Here is a 20,052-nt window from a genome sequence, read left to right as displayed (position 1 = left end):
GGCCACACTGCCCCAACGCTGCCCTGACAGGCTGGACAGGGGCAATTTGAGGGCAGGGCTGGGACAATCCTCAGGCTGAAAGCTCCATCCAGCCACACTCTGTCAGTACCCTCTCCTCCGGGTCCCAAGGCCAAGGCCTGCCCAGGCAGGACACCTTCCTGGTGTGTCCCAAGGAGAGAAGAGTGAGTGTGGGGGATGAGGGCACTGGGTGGGATGGCCAGGGTGCTCTAGCAGGCCAGGCAGTGGGGTGGGCAGGTGGGTGACCTGGAGGTTTCTCAGGGAGTCAATTCCTTGGGAACACCTGGGTTCCAGGTTGGGGTGCGGCTGGGCAGCGAGATTGTGGGACCCTGACCTCTGGCCAGACACGCCCGGCTGAGGAAGACACAGGCCATAAAGCCGAGCTGCCTGTGTGGGGAGGGACCAGGAGGTGCCTGGACCTGTGGATCTGTGACTGCGGCTCCTCAGAGCACTCTACCCTGAGAAGGAGGCCCGGCATGAGGAGGTGAGGCTGCCCCCAAGCCCCAGCTGCTCTGCCCACCCACTCTGGCAGTGGCAGGGCTGGGCATGTGGTCAGGGCCATTGTGGCTGCAGGTTTTAGAAGCCTAGCTCAGAGACTGCCTGACTCTGAGGAAGGCCAGGGAGGGAGTCGCTGTCCACAGACTGGGGTTGGGCCCTGCTGGGTGGCAGTTCTGAGAGGCTGGCTCTTCCCAGGTGGATGGGGACGGGCAGAGCCCGCCCCTGGGGCCCCCTGGTCTTTGTCCATCTGATGCCCCCAGATGTTTACAAGAGTGCCTTGCCCCCTGGGGCCCTGACCCTGAGGAAAACCACCACAGGCCCCTTGGAAGGAAGGGTGACATGAGGCTGTCAAGGCCCAGGAGAAGGGATGGGGTTCGAGAAGACCAGAGGCAGCTTGAGCTGAGTGAGGCAGCCCGCAGGGCCAGGGTCAGCCTGCAGGGGTCTGGTGCTGAGGACAGGGTGCGTGTCCCTCCCACACTCAGCATAGGCAGGGCAGCTGAACCCCACCAGGCCAGGTCCCCCACCCTAAAGTGCTGAGTCACCCTGGGAAGGAGAGCAAAGGTGTCTGGGAGGCTGCAATTCACACACAACACACTTCACATGCAAACTGCACTCATGCAGACCACACACCATGCACACTGCCCACACCCTAAGCTCTCCTTCCTGCCTGGGGAGGGGGCTGTCTGCCCAGTGGCACAGCTGCAGGGCTGTGGCTGTGTGCTGGGGTCTCTGCCTCTTATCAGCGAGGTTGTAGCCCTCACGGGTACTGGGAGCTTTCGACTCCTCTCACTCTCGAGGTGTGTGTGTGCACATGTGTGTGCGCGTGTGTGTGCAGGGTCCCTCTGAAGTTCTCAGTACTGCCCCTCTGCCCCACTGGTGGCCCAGGGCAAGCCTAGTGCCTGACTTCTCCACCCTTCTCTGTGAGATGGGACCCTACTTGTGGACCACTCCAGGACTCCAGCCAGTCCTCCTGAAGGCAGAAACCATCAGCCCCTTAGCTGCTCAGTAGGGTCCTGCCAGGGTGGGCTGAGGGCTTCCTGGTGGGCAGGTGCAGCCCTCTGCCTCACACTTTCTCCCTGGCCCCCAGGCTCTTCCTGGTCACCTGCCTGGTGCTGCTGCAGGAGGTCCTTGCAAACCCAGCACCCCAGGTACACATGCCTGCCCCCACCCACTGTCACCTCCTGCTCCCTACCAACCAGGATGTTGGCAAAGGCCCCCCCAAGCCCATGGGCACTGAGTTGGGCCTCAGGGTCTCCAGCTGGGGACGTGAACCTCCATGGCACCTAGGAAGACCCCCCCAGAGGCGGGCCCCTTTGATGCTCACCTGGGTGGGGGCCAAGCTGCACTGTTCATGCTGTTAACATGGTGGCCTGGGCTGGAAGTCATAGGCCTGCCCTGGGTCCAGGCCACTCAGCTTGTGTCCCAGAGCCATCAGGATCAGGGAGGCCCGCCCTTCCCGCCACTCCACGGCTGCCTTGGCCAGTCCCCCCTGGGCTCCCCTCTGCTTTGCTCTTCTCTCCCCACTTTGCCCCACTGGGTGCTGGACTCAGGGGGCTGCCCCACAACCAGCCAGGGAGTGGGGTGTAGGACGAGCCCTAACTTGCCTTTGCAGAAGATAGCCAGTGCCCCCAGGGCTGGTGGGTGAGTGGGACTGCTGAGCCAGGGTGAGGCTCACATCCCTGCCGGGTCGTTTGGGGACAGGGAAGCTGGTCAGTCTAGGTGGGCTGGTCATCTGGGGACAGGCTGGTGACTTCACTTCCCTTGCTCATAACCCTGATATCCCAGGTGGCCGTGTTCTGGCCTTTAGTTCTCAGAGACGCTCACAGAGGGTGTTGAGCTGGCCGGCCTTTCCTGTAGCCCCAGGTGGACCTTGGAGCAGCCTCTGCACCATGTGTCCTTCAATCCAGCCCCCTGAATAGCAGTGCTCACACCTGTGACTCACTCTCTCAGGTCCCTATCAGGACCAAAGGCAAACATGAGCAGGACGTGGAGAGGTAAGTGTCCCCAGAAGCCCTACTCACTCTCCCCTGAAGCCTGGACCTGTTGGACCTGGGGTGCACATGGTGGGTTGAGAGGAATCCTGTCCTGGAGTTCTCCATGGGAGGATTCTCAGGGCCAAAAGGTATCCATCCATCAGCAACAAGCTCTGTGCCAGGAGCAGGGGACCCTGGGGGCTCTGGCCAGCTCCCCTACCCACTGGCCCTAGGCTGGCTCAGTCTTGGAACAGGATGGCTTCTCACCTCCCTGGCCCTTGAGGACCCAGTGAGAGAGGGTTGACCAGCATCTTGGGGCTGCTGAGCACTCTCTTTGGTGGGCTGGCTACCTGCATGTGGACTGACTTAGTTTGTGGGCAGGGCCTGGGGCATCCAAGCTGTAGAGCCTCTGAAGAAGGATGGTCAGTTGGTGGGGCTGCCCCCAATGCCGAAGCTGAAGCTTGCAGCCTCCGAGGAGAAGCACCCAGGTAATCTGGGGCCAAGACCACACAGGGGGACCCCAAAGGGATAAGCTGGAGAACGTGCCAGTGGACAGGCCAGTGGAGGGAGGGCCTGGAGATAGGAACTGAGGCTACACCTCCATTTATCTGTCTCTAGGCCCCAAAGCATGGGTGCAGACTGAGGACATCCTGGGCCGTTTTCGGATCCCACAGCAGGGTCCTGAGCTGGATCTTGACAGTCTGTACCACCCTCCAGTGGAGGAGGTCCAGGGCAAAGAAAGGCCCTGGTCCCCAGTGCTGCTGCCTCGCCAGGTGCTCGAGGGACCAGAGGAAGACCTAGACCACATCTACCACCCTATGGAGGACTCCAGGGAACCCTGACTGCTCTCCACCTCTGCCTGAAGTCCACCTGCTGCCTCTGCTAATCCTTCCCAGCTAGAAAAATAAATGCCTGCAAACAGAGGTGGAGGGCCACATGTGTCCTTAGACCAGTGACGAGGGGGCCTCTTCCTTCCAGGAGGAGTGAGCTGTGTCTGCCCCTTCTGTGGCACATCAAGAGCCTTCCAGGCTGCACAAGGGCCAGCTGACCCTGGCTCTGACTACTCTGGTCCCCCAGGCTCACCCCGTGCATGTGTGGATGGGGTGAGGTGTATGACGGTAGTGAGTGGTGGGAACCAGCGGGGAGCACTGGACCAGCCTTAGCAGAAAAATGGAGTTTAATCTGAGCTCCCCACAGAAGGGGTCAGAAAGGAGAGGACTGGGGAGCAAGAAGATGGCATCAGTGGGCACTCAGGTGAACAGGTGCAGAAGCATGCTGGTGTACCAGTGGACAGATAGCCTCAGGAGTTAGGTGCACCAGTGCACAGGTACACAAGTATACAGGGGCTCAGGTGAGTGGAGCAGGACACAGGCCAGGACACACTTTCTGACCAGATTTTCTGGGCAGCTGCCTAGCTGTATCTTGGGGGCCAGTCCTCCTCAGGTTCTTGCTCAACAGACCCTTGCTTGGCACGGGCACAGGCCACTTGGGTTCTCACACACTGGATGCATTGCGGTCTGGCAACCCTGCCCTGCAGGGAGAGGGAAGGACCAGGGAAAAGTCCCAAGTCACATTCTTCTGGCTCAGGCAGCTAAGATGGAACTGAGGCAGCTCTCAGTCCTGGGTGCCCATCCTGCACACACTGCAGTAGTTTGTCCAGGTGACCTCGTGTGCCCTCAAGTTCTGTGTCTCCTCGCCTGTCTCTACTCCCTTGAGGATACAAATGGTAGCCCTGAGGGCTCATGCCCACGCCTTGGCCTCAAACCCTGTGAGCAGGAGCCAGCCTCCCCACCTTGCGGATGAGCTGGCCATGGTGGAACAGTGAGTGAGCTTCAGGGTCTTGCCTGAGAGGGCCGAGCAGGTCCTGCTTCGCCTTGGTGCACCTTCCCTGATATCCTGGTACCCATTCAGTGGGCACTCTGAACCTACCTGTCCCTCCTCCTGGACCACTCCTGGCAGGACAGCATTCACAGAGGCTCCAAAGTCCCGCCTGAGTCTCAGGTGGGCAGAATTCCTGGGGCATGTGAGGGCTCAAGGCCCCAGGCTGACCCACGTCGGGCACAGGTAGTCGGTGGCCCTGAGGTCTGGTCTCCCCATGTTGACCCCTTCACCCTCCCTGGGTCTCATGGGTTACTGGGGCTGTCAGGCTCAAAGGCTGCCACTGGCTTAGGATGGTGTTTGTGGCTAAGTCTCTCTGTGGTCTTGCCTGAGCCAGGACCCCCTGTGGACACTTCTTTAAACTCCTGAGTGTGACCAGGAGACTCAGGATTGTGCTGTCATGGTGGGCAGGCCAGGTAGGCAGAAGGAAGCAACTGGCCAGCTCAATCCTGCAATTTGAGAGCCTGCGGGGAAGGTCAACCACCCCAGTCAGGTGTGGCTCCTTGGGAGGTGCTCATCTTAGGTCACTTTCCGCTGTTCTCCAGATGTGGCTGGTCAACGCATCTGGAGAACAGAGGAAGTGGTGGAGGGCTGAATTCCAGGAGGCCTAGGAGGCACAGCTTGGGCTTCACTGAGTGCAATGGCCTAGTGGGGACCTGGGACACTGCCTATGGAACTGTGACCAGAGATGCTGCACAGGGGATCTGGCCTCAGCCAGCGGTGCCCTTCACTCATCCTCACACACCTGAGCTGATCCCCAGCCTGGGAGCCACATCCTGGTTCAACATCTCCACTGAGGGGACTTGTGGCAGGGTGGCCTCTGCTCTCATGTGCCTCTGAAGTTTAGCTGGGCCCAACAGACAGCTGGTGGGCATAGGTACTCCCCAGAGAGAATGGACCCAGACTTGAGTCTGATGTTAGCGGAAATCGGACACGAGAGTTGAGAATTGGCATCAGCCAAGACAATCTGTGCATGAGAAACAGACCCAGAAAAGATGCTCCACACCAGCAACTGTCGGGGAATGCAAATTAGAACCTAAGGGATACAGGATTCATTTGTTCAACAGGATGGAACAAAGTCAGGCCACAATGAGCACCCAGGAAATGGAGCTGGATGCCCCCTCGTGGTGGGAATGTGAACTAGCACAGCTACCGATGAATAGGGGTCCAGCAGGGGACATTGCTTGTAATCTGTTTTAGTCAGCTTTTTCCACTGCTGTGACTAAGGGGACCCCACCAGGACAACTGTAGCGGAGAAAAAGTTTATTTAGGGGCTCATGGTTTCAGAGGTCTCAGTGCATAGACAGCAAACTCCATTCCTCAGGGATCGAGGTGAGGCAGGACATCATGGCAGAAGAATAGTAGAGGGATCAGAGAGACTCCACTCACCTGTTACAAATATATACCCCAAAGCCATGCCCCAATGTCCCCTTCTCCAGTCACACCCTACCTGCCTCAATTTCCACTCAATTAATACCATCAGGTGATTAATTCACTTATTATGTTAAGACTCTCATAATCCAGTCACTTCTTCTCTGCACCTTCTTCCATTGTCTCACACGTGAGCTTTTGGAGGATACCTTACATCAAAACCATAACACCAGGCCTCTCTACTCTATACCACCCTCACTGGCATCTGACATGATCACTTTTGGCCATCTTCCCTGCAAAGTGTCCAGGCCAGCCCTGACACTTGTCCTCCTGCTTAGGGGCGAGCAAGGGGTCCTGGTCAAGAACCACCTGTGTCTGCAGCTTGGGGCTGGTGCAGAAGCCTCCACCCGACTCAAGTCACCCAGCAGCCACCGAACCCACCTCCATCCTCCTGCTGGCCCTCTGCCCAGCCCCCAGCCCCAGACCTCATTTCCCACTTCACAGCTGAGGATGCATCAAGGGTGGGCAGGGGCCTCTTCTTTGGGGATCCAGTAGCTGCCTTGAGCTCAGGGGTAAGTCCATGAGAAAGAGCAGAGTCTTTATGCTGAAGGCTGACACTGACTGCATTTCCCCATCATTTTCATAAATCAGGGGAATTCTGGTCTTCAGAGCCCCCCAGATCTGCCAGACCCTTGATCCCTGGCTACGACCTGGTCTGGCTGTGCCCTAGGAAGGGCTGTTGGTGGGGCTCAGGGCATCGTCCACCCTCTGTCCCTGGAGTGGTCTTCACCCTCAGGAGGAGCCCAGCTGAGCTGGGGCAGGAGCAGAGGCTAGGGTCCCCTGAGCCAGGGTCTGAACTCCAGACACAGAATGGATCCCATTTGCTCTCATCCTCTGAACTGAAGGTCCAGACACCAGCAGCCTTGGGCAAACAGGGACCCTGTCCACCCAAATGCCCCCTTTGGGTGACCTCAAGTCTCAACTGGACATGAGCTAAGCAGGGGTAGGGGTAGGGGTCTCCTCAGGAGCACGAACAGGGGCACACTTGGGCCAGCTGGAACTTATCCAGTTGCAACAACAGCAGAGGCCTTTTTCATAAAACTCAAATCTCTTATCTTTGCCAGGGCTTTCTGGAAGAGAAATGGGCCACCTAGAGGGACCTAGCTGAGAAACCCCAGCAGGTGGGCCCCGAGTCCCTGGGCAGGAGGTGGGGGCACCGGGAGTCACGGCCCTCTAGTCCACTTCTCTGGTTCTCCTGGTGCAGAGGTCCCCAGGGTGCTCAGTCTTGGATTTTTAAGGACTGGGCAGTGGGTATGGGGCAACGCTCATGCCCTGTCCAGGGCCTCTGGTGGACTGGGTCTGAGGGCAGCTTGGCAAGCCCTCCAGTGCCCCCGAGCTGCCCTGGGGAGTTGCCTCCAAGACAGGCCCCTGGACTGCTCCCTGAGGTAATTCTTACTCAAGATCTGCCAGTGGGGGGGGGCTGGGGGGTGGGATGGGTGTGTCCACTCACTTGGCAGGGTAATGAAGCCAGATTTAAAGTTAGGTGGTCAGTGTAGTTAGGTCTAATATCCAGTGAGATCTAAAATGGAGGCCATGCTGAGAATGAATTCCGGGAAAAGTTGAACAACTCCTGGAATGTTAATGCAGTCTGGGAAAAGCCCAAGGCCAGAGCCATCCCAAAGAAGTGTTGATGAACGGCCCCCAGCAAACTTGAAGGTGCTGACTCAGAAGTCCTTCCTGCCCAGATTACTTCTTTGGCCCACCTGTGTCCCACCCCTCGGGCCTTCCCACCTGCATTCCATCACTGAAAGAACGCTAAAAAGGGGAGACAACCGCACTTCCACGGATTCCACCTCTTGGGTCCCCTTCTTCCTCCGGGAGAAGTCTTTTCTGCTGTCCTTTAATAAGCTTCTACTTTCCACTCGGACCTGGCCTCGGCGTGCTTCTCTGGTGTTGTTCTTCAACATTGGGGAAGCCAGGACTTGTCACCGGTCAGCAGCGGTAACAGTGTGAGCCATGTGGCTGCAGAGCATAGCCAGGATGGGGTGGCCAGCAGGGAGACCTGGGGCCTGGGGACACATCCCTGGAAGGTCGGGAAGTCCAGAGCCCCCCTCCCCAAAGCTGGCTCCACTGGTACAACCTCTCCCCAGTCTGCTTCCCCACGCCCAGGCAGATAGGTCAGGATCCTAGGAGGGAGGTGGGAAGCTAGTGGGCCGAGAGGGAGTCAGCCACAGCCAGATGCACCTCTTCTGTCCCAGCCAGTGGACAAGTGCCTGTGTTCCTGAGCACTGTGTGCTGTGCATCAGGGCCAGGTGGGGGCATCTGGAACTTCATCTTTCACTCTTCTGAGCCTCCAGGAGACAGAGTTCCTATCCCCGTCCCACAGCCTCACTGTGCAGCCCACCATAAACAGACTCATGATCTTTCCACAGTGATTCTGCAGTCCCTCTCCTTGTTGTTGGGCACCAGATCCATGATAGCAGCCTGGGGGCGGGGCAGGGGTCAGCTTTGTGGTCCTGGGCACCTTCAGAACTTCCCAGCTAGAGATGATTCAGGGCTCCATGGATCTGGTTAGGAACCCTTTCCACCACCTACTCCAAGGTAGGTGACCTGTGAGATACGGGAAAGGGACACTGAGGCTCAGAGCAGCAGTGTAGCTTTGGGGCCTTCACCAGGCTCCCCAGGAGGTGTCCAGAGGCAGGAGCTTCAGCAGAGCAGCCAGGAGCTGCACGATGCCCAGGGCTGGAGGGGAAGAGCCAGGCTCAGACTCGGGCCATTCCCCAAGGCCTGTCCTCCTTCACCAACTTTCACTCCTGGGCCTCAGTAAGTCACAGGTCATGACGACTTAGGGCCCAGGACAGAACTAGGACCACTGCCCACTTCCCAACCTGCCACTGGCAACTGGCTCAGCATCTGCTCGGACTCCACCGGCCCTCACTGGCAGATGGAGGAGGTGGGAAAGTTCACGTCTGCAAAAACTGAAGAGCTGGTCAGCCAGGCCCAGGTCAGCATGGACGCCGGTGGAATGCAGAAGCCACTACCTGTAGGTCAGCTGGCCTCTGCTCCTATCCTGGTCAGTGGGCCAGAACATGGGTCACTCCCACCCCCCTTCAGAGGAAGTAAGGAAGAAAGGCGGAGGTGTGAGAAGGCCAAACCTGTTCCTAAGAGGAGGGGGCAGACCACCCCAGCTTCCAGTTGCACAACCTGGCCCTGGGACCTGGAGAGAGAAACTGCCGAAGACCAGGGTGGCCTGGCCTGGGAAGGATCTGAGGCTGGAGGTGAGCCTGGCCCTCCCAGCACCCTGCTCGGGTTCCTTGACCCAGACACAGGGCTGACCAAGGGCCACCTTGTGATCATGGGGCCGGACACTGAGGACTTGACAGCAGGGGTAGGCAGGGGGCAGGGGTAGGCAGGGGGCAGCTGTGGCTTCCCTACCTCCCAGACTCCCTGCGGAGGGCATGAGCATGGACAGCACGCCTACCTGGGGCCCCCACAACCCAAGCACTAACTGATCTTGTCTCCATGTCCCATCTGTGCCAAGGTGTACAGCAGCTCTGTGGACAGCAGCGCAGGGACACCCTTGAGCCCCTCCATGCAGCGTACTTCAGGATTGGACATGATGGAAGGGCAGAGCGGACTTGCCTAGCATGGGCGAGGCCTGGGATTCTATCCTAGCACTGCAAAAAGCAACAACACTTAGGGTTCAAATGCTAAAAGTCAGATTGTGGAGCTGAATGCCCAGCATGTGTGAAAAATTAAATATTGGGGCTGGGGCTGGGGTTGAGCAGTAGCACACTTGCCTGGCATATGTGAGATACTGAGTTCGATTATCAGCACCACGTATAAATAAAGGTCTATCAACAACTAAAAAAATATTTTTAAAAAAAGAAAAATTAAACTATTATACTGTGAAACTGGAGTTCTCCTCAAAGTCTCATTGGTGAGGGGTGGAAATGCTGGAAGGAGGGGCCTAGAAAAAGGTCTTTGGAGAATTTGGTTGGAACCCTGACCTCTCCTGCTGCCTTTGCTTCCCAGCCGCATGAGGTGAGCAGCTGTGTTCCACCATGAGCTCCTCACCATGATGTACTGCCTGGCCATAGGCCCAAAGCAATGGGGTCAAGTGACCATGGACTGAAACCTCTAAAACTATGGGCCAAAACAACCTTTTCCTGCTTATAAGTTGATGATCTCAGGTATTTTGTCATAGCTATAAAAACCTAACACACAAATGAATGGATTTTCTCAGTTTTAAGGTTTTCCTGCTTGGATACTTCAAACTGATGTCTCCTCTACACACTTATTCCAAACTCTAGGATTGATGGTGGCCCAGCACAAACCTCCAGGTGTGTTCAGCTTTAGTCATTGAGCAAGTGCACATCCGGTGTCACCAGGGCCAATCTCCCTGGCTCCCTGCCCTCAGGGAAAGTCTGCTCTGCCCTGTTGGCCTGAATCAAATTCCCTTTGGCCCTATTTCTGTAAGCACATGCCAAAGAATTCAAGATCCTGAGGCTTATCAGCAACACATCATTCCTGTGTGAAGGGGGAACTGTGTGAGAATTCAGTGCTGCCCCTGGTGGGTGTGTCAACAGAACCCATGATGTGCTCCTTCCTCCTGCATCAATTCCTGGTTGCAGCACACAAGAATACAGGCACATGTGGGGGGATTGCAGAACTGATACCTGCAAGGGACATGGTCCCCACAGTGCATGCAGACATGCTGTGCTGAATAAATGAAGTTGAACAAGAGCTGTCATCTGAGGTGTGCGAAAGTTCTTACTTCTCAGTGTGGGCGATCCTCCCCTGGTCCAGCTTGGTCCTCACAGGCTCCTGGCTTATGCCAGCCCAAAACCATGACCATACTTCAGACCACCTTCCTACTCCTAGCCGTGGGCCAGTATATGGTGCTCTGACATGGTTACCAAGCTGAAGGGCATGTGCTTTCCCATGAGATGAGGGGCCCGAGGCCTAGTTCCCAATAGGACAGGCATCATTTGCTTTGGCCTAGCTGCACACTGTGATGACCATGCTGGTCCCTGTGGCCTGGGGTGCATACTGGCTACTCAATAAACTGCAAGTGCTCCCTACCCTAGAGTCCCAGGCAGATTTAGACCCCCTTCTCTTAGGCAAAGTCCTATCCGGTGTATAGCCAGCACAGCCAGGCACCGAAGGGGTACCTGTGGGGGCTCACGACAGCACCAGCCTACACTGATTTTCCCTCAAAAGCCAAAGTCAGTGTGCATCAGCAGAGATGCAGATTTCTCAGCCTCTCCTTAGGTCTCAGGATTCCCTAAGGCTTGTGAGCCCCTGACCTGGGGCAGCCAGTGTCATCTTAGGCCTCAGACCATATAGGATGGGAGGTCATCCAGGATGGTCAACTCTCATAGACACTTGCTTGAGAACAGTTTGGAGAGCTTAGTGTTCTGGGAATAAAGAGGATGCTTGGCGGCAGGGGCAGCGGTTTCTAATAACCAGGTCACCACACTGAGCTCTACTGGGTGCCAGAGGCTGCACAGCAATTCAGGCCAAGGTCAATCCTCCCAGAGTGTGCAGCCACCAGAGGAACCCTGACAGAAGCCCGTCCCTCAGGGTAGCTCTCCCACCCCTGTGGCCCCTGTGGACTAGGTCTCCATGCCTTGCATGGCAAGCAGCACCAAGCATGACAATACTTCCTAGATCAGCTTCTCTGTGCTTCAGGAACCAGCAGGTACTGGGCACAGAAAAATCTAAAGGAGGCTACAAACCCAAGTGTTCACAGAAGTCAGACACCTGGGATGTGGTAGGGGATTGCTTGCCTTATGGACTTCTGTTTTGTTTGAATGCTTTCATTTACAATGAAGAAAGTTAAAAACAAAACAAAACATTAATTTATAGAATATTCACCTTCTAGAGATTATTACAAGGCAGAACTAATTTGAAATAGTCACTTTAATCATGATTCTTTTCAAAAGTAGCAACAGCAGCATCTCCTTCTGAGCAGCCACATCCAGCAGCTGCAGGCACAGGACAGACGGTGCCTGCCTCCACCCCAACACAGCACAGCAGTGGCCAAGCAAGCACCTCAGCTCCTGAGGTGAAGAAAAGGCTGAACGTGCTGGAAGTTCCTCAACAGGACCTTTGACTTAGAAAATGTGCTCCAGTCAGAACACAGGAGACTGATCCTGCTAACCACTGGCTGGCTGTGCTGCGAAGGCTTGAGCAACGACCAGCCATCAGCAAGAACTCTATGTGGTCTCTGCTACCTTTTCAAGGAGGTGATCTATTTGCTTCTAAGCGGACAGCCTGCAGTTCCCTCTCCATGAAGACTGAGGCCCAGGAAGCTGGTTTCTCAGTGGTCTTTGAAACTGGCCTTCCTCTTCTCCACAAATGCAGCCATGCCTTCTCTCCGGTCATCCTGCAAGAAAGGGAGGTCAGCAGAGGTGGTGCAAGCACCTGTATCACTGGCACCTGGGGTCTCAGGGCTGCTCTTGCTGCTCTCTCCCTGTCTGCTGTCCATGCTCACGGGGCAGGCAGGGCGATTCTGCAGCAGGCCCACCTGCAGCCTGGGAAGAACAGAATTCCTTACCAATAGGCCTAGGCCTGGAGAGGAGGTTTATAGCCCAGGCAACAGTCACTCAGGAACTACCCATGTGAGTGTAGAGTAGTCAACCTCAGAAAGCCTCAGAGGTAACCTCTGGCCACCCGGGCCCACAAATAGCAGAGGCAGGGTCGGCAGGGTCTGTGTCTGCAGCATACGTGGGGCATTAAGTAGGACCACAGTGGAGCCCTGCACCTGTCTCTTCCTTTGCTGTGTGTGTACACACACACACACACACACACACACACGTGCACCCAGACATGCAAACACCTTCACTTTTTCCGTAAAAAAAGCCATTTCCAATCTAGTAGAAAGAAGACCATAGTCGATTCCGATGTGCCTGATTCACCTCTCCATGCTGAAACCAAGCAACTGGCTCTGGCTCTGTGTTTGTACCTTTCCCTCCAGTCAGAGGTGCCTTGTTTCCAGTCGACCCAAGGAGTCAGTTCATGAGAAGAGGACCTCTTTTCCCTCCACCTCTCCCAGGAAACTGGTATGGAGAACCTGGAGATTATTTTCCACCGGCCCCACCACCCATCCCATTTCCAATGCAAAATGTCTATGCAGGGAGGGGTTTTCCTCATGACCTTCCCCCACCCCCGCATTCTGAAAGTACAATGAGTTCCCTGAAGGGTTCCTTCCACCTGCAAATAAGACTGTTACTCAACATCCAGAAAAGAAACCTGATGTCGTTGCTCTCTCTTCAAAAGTAATTTGACTTATCTCTCATTTTTAGTTTTTAAGTAACTGCTTTTACTTCAGTAATTGACTATACTTTGGCTCCAATTGAAGCTCAATGGAACTATAATTCTTAAGATAGTATTTTGTAAATAAAGATGGTTTAAGTAGGAATGAAAAAAAAGCCATTTCCAAAACCATTCTAAATCTTTCATAAAACACCTCGATATGACTTTCTGTTAACAAAAGAGGTGAATTACAATGGTAATTAGAAGATATTTTCCTTTAAATTACTGGCAAAAATCCTAGAAATGTTGCTTGAAAGTGTAGGATTAGAGCTATTACAATACATTTGAATCACATTCCAAATAAGTGGAATGATCCAGGGAAAATATGGGTGAAGTGAACTATATTTAATTTTTTAAACTTCCATTTCTTTTTGAGAAGGGGTCTCACTATATTGCCCAGTACTCCAGTGATCCTCCTGAGTAGCTGGGATGCAGGTGCCACCACCCACCTAGCTAGGAACTGCTGCTTAAGGTGTGCAACAGGAAGTGGCCTTTTGGAGCATTCCCATTCTTCTAACCTCCATACACTCTACTTTCTTGCTAAAAACATGGCCCAGTGATAGTCTGGTCCAGCCAAAGGGTTCTAATAGTTCCGATCGAAAGGAAATGGTAGTTCATCATAGAATCTGAAGAATTCCCAGCAGCTCCTGTAAGTGGAATACGCTCAACTCTCAGCAGAACATGGTTTACTCACGGTGGCAAAGGTCGAATAGAAGAGTTTCTTCTCCAACTTATTTCCTTCTGTTAATGTCATTTCAAAGGCTAGAAGAGAAACCCGGTGGTCATGAACTCAGATGCTACATGTGGGAACATAGAGTGTCCATGTAGTGCTTGTGGACCCAATAGAAACCTGACTCAGTAGTGCCAGGAGGCCCAGCTCTGTGCAGGCCTCCCCTAGTTCAGCTCATGCCTCCCTGTGCACATATGGCCCCAGCTGAACAAACTGCTCTCCCAGGTCTTTTGAATGTCCTTCAATGGTGGCAGAAGAAACTGAAGGAAAGCCAAAAGGACAAGTTGTCCAACTGTGAGCATCTGAGTGGCCGAGGAACCCAAAGCACAGAGAAACTATAAGGAGGAAAATCAGGAGAGAGTGAGCAGACACCAGCAGTGTCGTAGATGCTCTGGGCCTCATTCCAGGCCTTTCTTTTCAGTGGAGGACACAGGTGTGCTGCTGTCTAAACACCTGGAGAGAAGTGCCTTCTGCTGTAATCCTGCCCAAGGTCTCAGCTCCCCCAAAGCCTCACATGGCTGCTCCTTGGACTAGCACATCTGCCTAAGGATAACAGCAACCCTGGAGGCAAGTTCTCTCTGGAGGTGGTATCAGGTTCACAGAGGCTGGGGGACTTCCTGGGCCACATCTCCTGCGATGGGCTGACTCTAACAAGCCACTACAGTGAGCAGAGGCCATCTCACTCTGAATGCCAAGGTGGACTGTTACATTCAGGTTCAAGCAGTTCTGTGGAGGGCAGTCAGACTGCTTTGCCAGCAGAGAGAGAACCAAGTGTCCAGACCAAGGAGAGTGTGAAGTCTGCCTGAGGCTCATGGATACTCTTGGGGTCAGCCTGTGCTGAGAGGAACCGTGCAGCCTGGGCTCACGAGGAGAAAACAGGGCTTCCCCAAAGCCACAGACCAGCTGAGCATGGGGACCAGGCTCCTTTCTTGGCCTCTTCCTTCCATATCTGGCACTGTGTCACCATCACCTTCCAGGCCTGGCCCAGTTCTCGAGCCCTGGTACAAAGGTACACTCAGAACATCTCCACAGCCTGAGAGACTAGGAGTCAGCACTCTAATGGCAGAATCACTGTCCTGAAAACCCTTCTATTGCTGCCCAGGACAGGCGGATCTGTGCTGTGTGGAGCCTTACATCTGCGTTGCTACGGCCTGGGACCCTCCACTCTCTTCCTGCAGAACCTACCTGCATTCACAGATTCCTTGGCCATGGCTGCTATAATTTTGGAATTGCTGGCAATTTTTTCTGCACATTGGATGGCTTCTTCAACCAGTGTCTCAACAGGAAAAATCTTGCTCACAAGACCTACAACAAAAAAGGAGGTAAGTGAAGTGCAGATCTGGCACAAGTCCACTGCTTGAGTCCACAGATGCCCAGTCAGGCTGCCTACAGCATCAAACAGCAGAGAGAGGAGGAAGGTGAACTGTGGCCACCAATGGCAGGGAAAGGGCTGGCCTGCAAGGGTCTAGATTCCCACAGCCTACTTGGTTCTATAGGAAATGGGATGCTGTGCTATTCCTCCTCAACCTGAGAGTATGTTATCACTCTCTCGAACATAGAATATTTCAAGATCTAAACCCCAAAATAGTCAACCTCCCAGATTCTCAGGATCTAAAAGCTCTGGTGCCAATTACCCCAGGACACCTCGGCCAGTCTCTACCCAGCTCCCGAGGGTAGACCTGCATCACCTGCTTGCTTGGCATCCTGAGCTGAGATGCGGTCACCAGTGAGGACCATCTCCATTGCCAGGGACTTGCCGACTGCACGGGTAAGTCTCTGAGTGCCCCCTGCACCTGCAGGGATAGAGACTGCGTATTGTAGCTGGCTACATGACACATGAGGTCAAAAAAAAAAAAAAAAGAGAGAGAGAAGAAACCACAGACGTGCTGCTTACCAGTTTATGCTGAAGATAAGGCCTAAGATGAGTTCTAGCCAGGGGTCAGGCAGAACCAAGTGGTCAGCAGGTGGAACAAAAAGGGCTCAGAACCTCAGGGCAGGCCCCTTTCCAAGCTCAGGCCCCCAATTTTAGGATAGTGTTGCACAGCATATGTGGATTCTCCTCAGGTTTTCACCAACATTCTAGGAACTTCCAGCTTTCCCTCACTCCATGTGCTAGATCCTTAGCAATTGCTGCCCTATCCAAGACAGACCCTGAAAATTCATGAACCTTGTAGCACAAAACCTCAGAAACTGCCTGGCTGAACCCAAAGGGCAGTGGAAGGCTCTTGGGAGTATGCCTAATCCCCCTGAGGTCTGCTCCCACCCCAGGTCTACCAGTGGACCCCTGCACATAGATAGAGTTGCTCTTGGCCCAATACCCCAGCTCCCTCCTAGGCAGGGGATGATGGAGATCTAGACACCTGCATGTGCTGAATTTGGTAAAGCCACGTGACCTGCCTCAACCAATGACATGGGAATGGACAGGCTGGGGTCACACTGGTCAGACCTCCTGGCATCAGTGTGAGATCACTGTTTTCTCTCCAAGGTTTCTGACCTATAGGGATCCACCTCAAGTATGGATCATAAGCAGGAAAGAACCACTGTGGCTGGGGGCCAGAGTCACGTGATCTGATGTCACCAGAAGTGGGATATGGTTGTAACCACAGGAACCAAGCTGTGTTCACTCTGTTCTTCATGTGCTGGTCCACAAACAGAGCACGAATCAGACCTGGGGCTGTCTTTCTGGGGCTTTTGGTTAGATGCAAGCTGTAGGCCCCAAAGCATGGCTAGCCTTGAAGAATTACCTTCAGAATGCCTGCTAAAGCTACTGTGTTCTCACCTGGGATGGTCCCCAGAAGGATTTCCGGCTGTCCAAACTGGGCTTTCTCGCCGGCGTAGATGATATCACACATCATAGCAAGCTCACAGCCCCCACCAAGCTGCAAGATAGTGTTCAGCAGTTTTTCCAGGGAAGTCCAGGCCGAAAACCAAAGTCTGCTTGCTCTGCTCATTGGGAGGGCAAACTCTTCTGCAAAGTGTGGACAGTAAGTATTCTCAGTTCTGAGGACACTGAGCTCTGCCATAGTGGCTCAAAAGCAGCCACAGAGGATGTGGATGTGGAGGACGTGGCACACATGGAAGGGGACTTCATTAAATTAACACCATGTGAAATGACCGTATGGCTTCCCCAATCCATGCCAGGGGCCCTGATACATCCAATAGAGGATGTGATGCCTTCGCAGGTACAGCATAGGTCTGATAACATTATATTAATACAGAAAAGTCCATTAACCCATTTGGAAAGAACCAGTAGCTGAGCATTCACAAAACGAAGTGGATGCAAAAGATTCCTATTCCTCATTCAGCATTACCAGCAGAAAGGGATTGCTAGCCTGCAAGCCACACACAAGGCCTTTCTAAGATAAGGATCCTGCATGCTCCCTCTTACAAGCAGAACCCATCAACCACCCCAGGAGCAGATCCTTGATGTCCACACTCACAGCATAACCATTGACAGCAGCAATGACTGGCTTCTTGACCCGAGTTAGATGGTCCCAGTGGCTCAAGAACTTGCTAGAGTAACAGTCCTGGAATGTCCGGCTCTGCATTTCCTTGATGTCAGCTCCAGCTAGGAGTGGAAAAGAGGCAGCAGAGATCCCACCAGTCCTATAAACCCCAAACCCACAAGTAGTTATCCCATGGACTATGTCAGGCTCTGGGAACAGCAAGGAGCAGCCAATACTGAGATGCCTATTGTGACCAGATAATGCAGAAAGGTCACAGGGCAGGCAACAGATGCCTGGTGGACTCAAGAGAAGGCAGTCTTGTTTATCAGCACTTAATCTGGCTGGTAAAGACCTGAGTCACTCTGAATATGCTGCTTCTGCTGATGAAACACACTTGAACGTCCAAGAGTGCTGTTCATTAAGCAGCTCATTTGGGTAGATCCTAAGACATCTGCCAACACCGAGAGGCCAGTCTGTCTTGCCACTTTCCACAGGCCATAAGCACCCCTCCCATCTGCCACCACTGCTGCCAGCACACCTGCAAATGCCTTATCTCCACCAGTGAGCACGATGGCGCCCACGGTGGGGTCTTCCTCAAAGGTCTCTAGTGCCTGGTTGAGTTCCTTGATCAAGCCATTGCAAAGGGCGTTGAGTGCTTTGGGGCGGTTCAATCGGATCAACCCCACGTTGCTATTCTTCCCCTTTTTTTCTGTGATGATGTACTCAAAGTTAGCCCCTAGGGCAAGAGAGCAAAAGGAGATCTCTGTCACACAGGTGTCAAAGTTAGGGACACAGAAGTACTCAGCCTGCAGCTCCCACCACTCTGCTTGAATCCTTAAGTTAAAGAAAATCCCCAGCACGGAACACAGCAGTCCCCTCTGATATGCCTGGTCAGTCTTCCCTGGCATCAAGGAGAGGAAAATGCCTTTTTACAACGAATGCCCACCGGAGGACAGCAGGACAGGGCTCTGGTCATACAGGGTAGACAGGCTGGCAGGAGGAAGACAGAGACAAAGGACAGAGAGGCAGCTAGCTCAGACTTAGAGGGAGCAGTCAGGGACTTGAGAGGAAGGACAGCCTGATAAGGGGCATCTATATGTTGAGTGGTCAGTCCTCTTACACAGAACCTGTCCCATGAACATGCAAGTGAATGACTAAAATATCATGGAGTAAGTGTCCTTTTGTGTGTGTGTGGTGCTGGGGATGGAAGCCAGGGTCTTGTGCATCTAGGTAAGTACTTAACTACTGAGCTGCACCTAGTCCTTGGGTATGAATGTTGAGCAGCAATGTGTCTGCCATTAAGAAACACAGGAATTTCTGCCAACCCCAGGCTGGGGTGCTGAAGTGAACAGGCAAGAACTGAGGGTGCAGCCAACTACTATCCACCACTGGATAGTTAGTTGGACCCACAGGGTATGGGAGGAGCCCAGCATGGGGTATGGCCAAGAATTCCTTACAATACTAGAGCAGTGGTGTATGCAGGAGAGCACAGCCAAGGTGAAGGAGCGGGAGTAAAGGACAGGACTGTTCTTTCTACAGCTGGCTGTAGGAGGAACCTGAGTGTAAGCATGAGCCTTTCTGAGTGGATGAGCTGAAGGGCAGGCTCAGGGAGGAACGGGCACTGAATGTGCCTGGACAGGGGGCACTGAGACAAGCGAAGCCTGCATTTTCAATTTCCAGGCTGACTTGTTCAACAGGACTCCATGTGCTCTTAAAGCTACCTAAACACATGTGGGATTTCACAACCGACATTCAGGTGCCTAGTAGGCCACAGGTCTTGGTCTTCAGTCTAGGTACAGGAGTTGAGAAAACAGTATTGACCCACCCAGAGTCTGGACATGACCTGCAGGCACGGGGATCAGGAAAGTTAGGGTGAGGTAGCTGGGGTTAATCTGGGGGCCAAGAATTGGGAGGTGTGTGGGGATGGGTCCAAGAGAGGGGTAAAGGAGCCCAGGTCAGGGGAATGAGGGTGTCCGAGATCAAATTGAGGGGTGTGGGTAGGGGTCAGGAGAGGGGCTCAGGGCTGGGGCCGGGTCAGGAGTCCTGGGTCAAGCCGGGATGGGATGTGTGTCTGGGGCAGAGGCCCGGGGTCAGGGGTGGTCTAGTCAGGCGGGGATCGGGAGTGAAGGTCGGGGGTGCGGGTTAGGGTCAGTCGGGGAAGTCCAAGATCCAGTGGAGGGTGCGGGCCGAGGGCGTCGGACCCCCTCCCGGCCCGCACTCACCCGAGGCGAAGGGCCGCAGCGCGGGGCAGCGGGCAGGGAGCTGCAGCTGGTGGCGGACACCCAGCAGTACGACGCGGAGGGAGGCCATGGCGTCCAAACTCCCAGCTCCGCCCGCGGGCCGCTGGGCCCGGAGAGGCCAGCCGGAAGCGGAAGAGGCCGCGCCAGGCCGGGGCCCCGCCCCGTGGCGAGCCGAGGCCCCGCCCCGCGACGACCCGAGGCCCCGCCCCGCGACGGCCCGACGCGCGCGTCCTGAGGTGCGGGCGCCTGCCGGGCCTCGGGCGCGCGGGGCGGGTCCGGGCTGCAGCCGCGGGCGGCCGAGCGCCGGGAGGCGGTGCGCTCACCGGGCTCCGGGCCGCCGAAGCCCTCCCACTGTCCCCGCGCGGAGGCCTCGGTCCCCGGGTCGCGCCGCGCACTGGGTGGCGCCTTGGGGCTTTGGACTGAGATTCTCGGGCCTCACCGTCCTGGGCCGCTGGGAACTGAGGCCGGAGCCGTTCCGCTGGCGTAGACTCTGCAGGTGCGTAGACTCTGCAGGTGCGTAGACTCTGCAGGTGCGTAGACTCTGCAGGTGCGTAGACTCTGCAGGTGCGTAGACTCTG

General features: G+C 54.9%; 2 protein-coding genes across 2 annotated transcripts; one reads left to right on the top strand and one right to left on the bottom strand.

The window, feature by feature from the left end:
• Nucleotides 1-352: 352 nt before the first annotated feature.
• On the top strand, nucleotides 353-3,412 carry Prap1 (proline rich acidic protein 1). Its single transcript, XM_005320843.4, has 5 exons — nucleotides 353-502; nucleotides 1,604-1,664; nucleotides 2,467-2,510; nucleotides 2,871-2,977; nucleotides 3,108-3,412. The coding sequence occupies exons 1-5, from the start codon at nucleotides 495-497 to the stop codon at nucleotides 3,329-3,331; spliced, it is 444 nt and encodes a 147-aa protein (XP_005320900.2). The 5' UTR covers nucleotides 353-494; the 3' UTR covers nucleotides 3,332-3,412.
• An 8,233-nt stretch (nucleotides 3,413-11,645) lies between these two features.
• Echs1 (enoyl-CoA hydratase, short chain 1) lies at nucleotides 11,646-19,617 on the bottom strand. The gene is made up of 8 exons (XM_005320789.5): nucleotides 19,457-19,617; nucleotides 17,773-17,970; nucleotides 17,229-17,356; nucleotides 16,568-16,667; nucleotides 15,477-15,581; nucleotides 14,974-15,093; nucleotides 13,753-13,820; nucleotides 11,646-12,129 (listed from the first exon to the last, which is right to left on the bottom strand). Exons 1-8 carry the CDS (start codon nucleotides 19,542-19,544, stop codon nucleotides 12,064-12,066), a joined length of 873 nt encoding a protein of 290 aa, XP_005320846.1. The 5' UTR covers nucleotides 19,545-19,617; the 3' UTR covers nucleotides 11,646-12,063.
• Nucleotides 19,618-20,052: the final 435 nt, after the last annotated feature.

This window comes from Ictidomys tridecemlineatus, chromosome 1, assembly GCF_052094955.1.
Source record: "Ictidomys tridecemlineatus isolate mIctTri1 chromosome 1, mIctTri1.hap1, whole genome shotgun sequence".
Taxonomy (NCBI): Eukaryota; Metazoa; Chordata; class Mammalia; order Rodentia; family Sciuridae; genus Ictidomys; species Ictidomys tridecemlineatus.
Note: the sequence above shows the minus strand (reverse complement) of the source record. Positions and strands in the feature narration are given on the sequence as shown.